Source organism: Gracilinanus agilis, unplaced genomic scaffold (genome assembly GCF_016433145.1).
Source record: "Gracilinanus agilis isolate LMUSP501 unplaced genomic scaffold, AgileGrace unplaced_scaffold311, whole genome shotgun sequence".
In the NCBI taxonomy this organism is placed as follows: domain Eukaryota; kingdom Metazoa; phylum Chordata; class Mammalia; order Didelphimorphia; family Didelphidae; genus Gracilinanus; species Gracilinanus agilis.
Genome location: NW_025363690.1, coordinates 1,062 through 3,134, shown reverse-complemented (window position 1 = coordinate 3,134; position 2,073 = coordinate 1,062). Strand labels below are relative to the sequence as shown.

General features: G+C 37.0%; 1 protein-coding gene across 1 annotated transcript; it reads left to right on the top strand.

The window, feature by feature from the left end:
• The first annotated feature begins 843 nt into the window (after nucleotides 1-843).
• On the top strand, nucleotides 844-1,788 carry LOC123254729 (olfactory receptor 8D1-like). The gene has a single exon (XM_044683679.1). It carries the CDS (start codon nucleotides 844-846, stop codon nucleotides 1,786-1,788), a length of 945 nt encoding a protein of 314 aa, XP_044539614.1.
• Nucleotides 1,789-2,073: the final 285 nt, after the last annotated feature.

Here is a 2,073-nt window from a genome sequence, read left to right as displayed (position 1 = left end):
TGCTTCACATCAGATAATATAAATCTTTCTAATTTTTTCTGAAACCATCCTATTCTTCATTTTAATAGCACTATAGAGTTCCATAGCAATTATATAGAACAGTGGTTCCCAAACTTTTTTGGCCTACCACCCCCTTTCCAGAAAAAATATTACTTAGCACCCCCTGGAAATTACAAAACTATTTATTGAACTCAGAATAGAATGTAATACAAAAAAGTGGGGCCAACACCGTCCCCCTGGATTGCTGCAGCACCAACCAGGGGGTGGTAGCTCCCACTTTGGGAATCACTAATATAGAACAACTTGTTCAGACAATTGATAGACATTTCTTCAATTTCAAGTTCTTTTCAAACACAAAAAGTGATACTATGAGTATTTTTGAACATGTTAATCCATTTCCTTTTTCTTTGACCTCTTTTGGGTGTAGACCTAGTATTGGTACTGGCAAGTCAAAAGCAAAAAAAGGAGTTAAAGAAGGAAACAAAAGGAGTTAAAGAAGGAAACAAAAGATATAAAAAACCACTCATTGATGTAGGAGAATATGAAAAATAATTCAGCATGTGTGTAAGCACTTTGGCTAGAGTACAAAGAGAATAAAAAGATAGGCCCTGCTCTCAAGTTGCTCACAAATGATAACTACACTATTAGACTCATGAGTTTTATTGTCAGACTCAGATGAGATAATTTCCATAAAGTACACAATAAATCTTATCATTTTCAAATAATCCATTTCCTTCCTCTAGTACCTCAAAGGCAAGAATGTCAAATAATGGTAAATAATAATTTGTTGTCTGTATGTCTTCTTTTCTCCATAGTGTGGCCTCTCTGATACTCTGCAAAACAATGGCTTCTTTAAATCACTCTACAGTAACCATGTTCATCTTAGAAGGATTAACAGACCAGCCAGAGCTCCAAGTCTTCCTCTTTATTTTGTTCCTGGGCATCTATGTTGTGACCGTGGTGGGAAACCTGGGCATGATCCTATTAATTGCTATTGGACCTCAGCTAAAATCTCCAATGTACTATTTCCTCAGCAATCTGTCCTTTGTGGATCTCTGCTACTCTTCTGTTATTACTCCAAAACTCTTGGTAAATTTTATAGGGGATAAAAACATCATATCCTACATTGGGTGTATGACACAACTTTTTTTCTTCTGTTTTTTTATTGTTTCTGAATGCTTCATGCTGACAGCCATGGCCTATGACCGTTATGTTGCCATATGTAGTCCTCTGCTCTATAATGTCATCATGTCTCCACGTGTCTGCTCCTTTTTGGCAACAGGGGTATATACTATGGGTACCTTTGCCACTCTGGTTCACACGAGTTGCATGGTCAGATTGTCCTTTTGTGGTCCTAATATCATTAAACATTATTTCTGTGACATCATACCCCTTCTGAAGCTCTCCTGCTCTAGCACCTATCTCAATGAACTACTATTGGTGGTTATTGGTACATTCAATGTACTTTCAACAACTATTGCCATATTCATCTCCTATGCTTTCATCCTTTCCAGCATCCTTAGCATTCAGTCTGCTGAAGGAAGGTCTAAAGCCTTCAGTACCTGTAGTTCCCACCTGGCAGCTGTTGCTATCTTTTATGGCACCATGATTTTCATGTATCTCAAACCACCATCAAGCAGTAACATGACACAGGAGAAGGTAGCCTCAGTATTTTACACCACAGTTATCCCCATGTTGAATCCTCTAATCTACAGCCTGAGGAATAAGGATGTTAAGGATGTACTAAAGAAAATTATGAAATGCACGATGTTTAACAGGTCTATGTAGCACAAAGCAAAACAAAAGCCAACTTTGATCTTAACTTTTCTTTGTCTAAAAAAAATAACTGATTTCCTATGAAATGAGAATGGGCTTTGGAAAATATTGGGAGGAAGGTAAAGCCATGACTTTGGGGATTTTAATTTTTATTCTTTCTTCAAATAATAATTGTACACCATAAAAATATACTGTATTACATGTAAAACCTAATGGAATTGGGTGTCGGCTACAGGTGGGGGGTTGTAGAAGGGAAGGGAAATAACATGAATCATGTAACCATGGAAAAATTCTTTT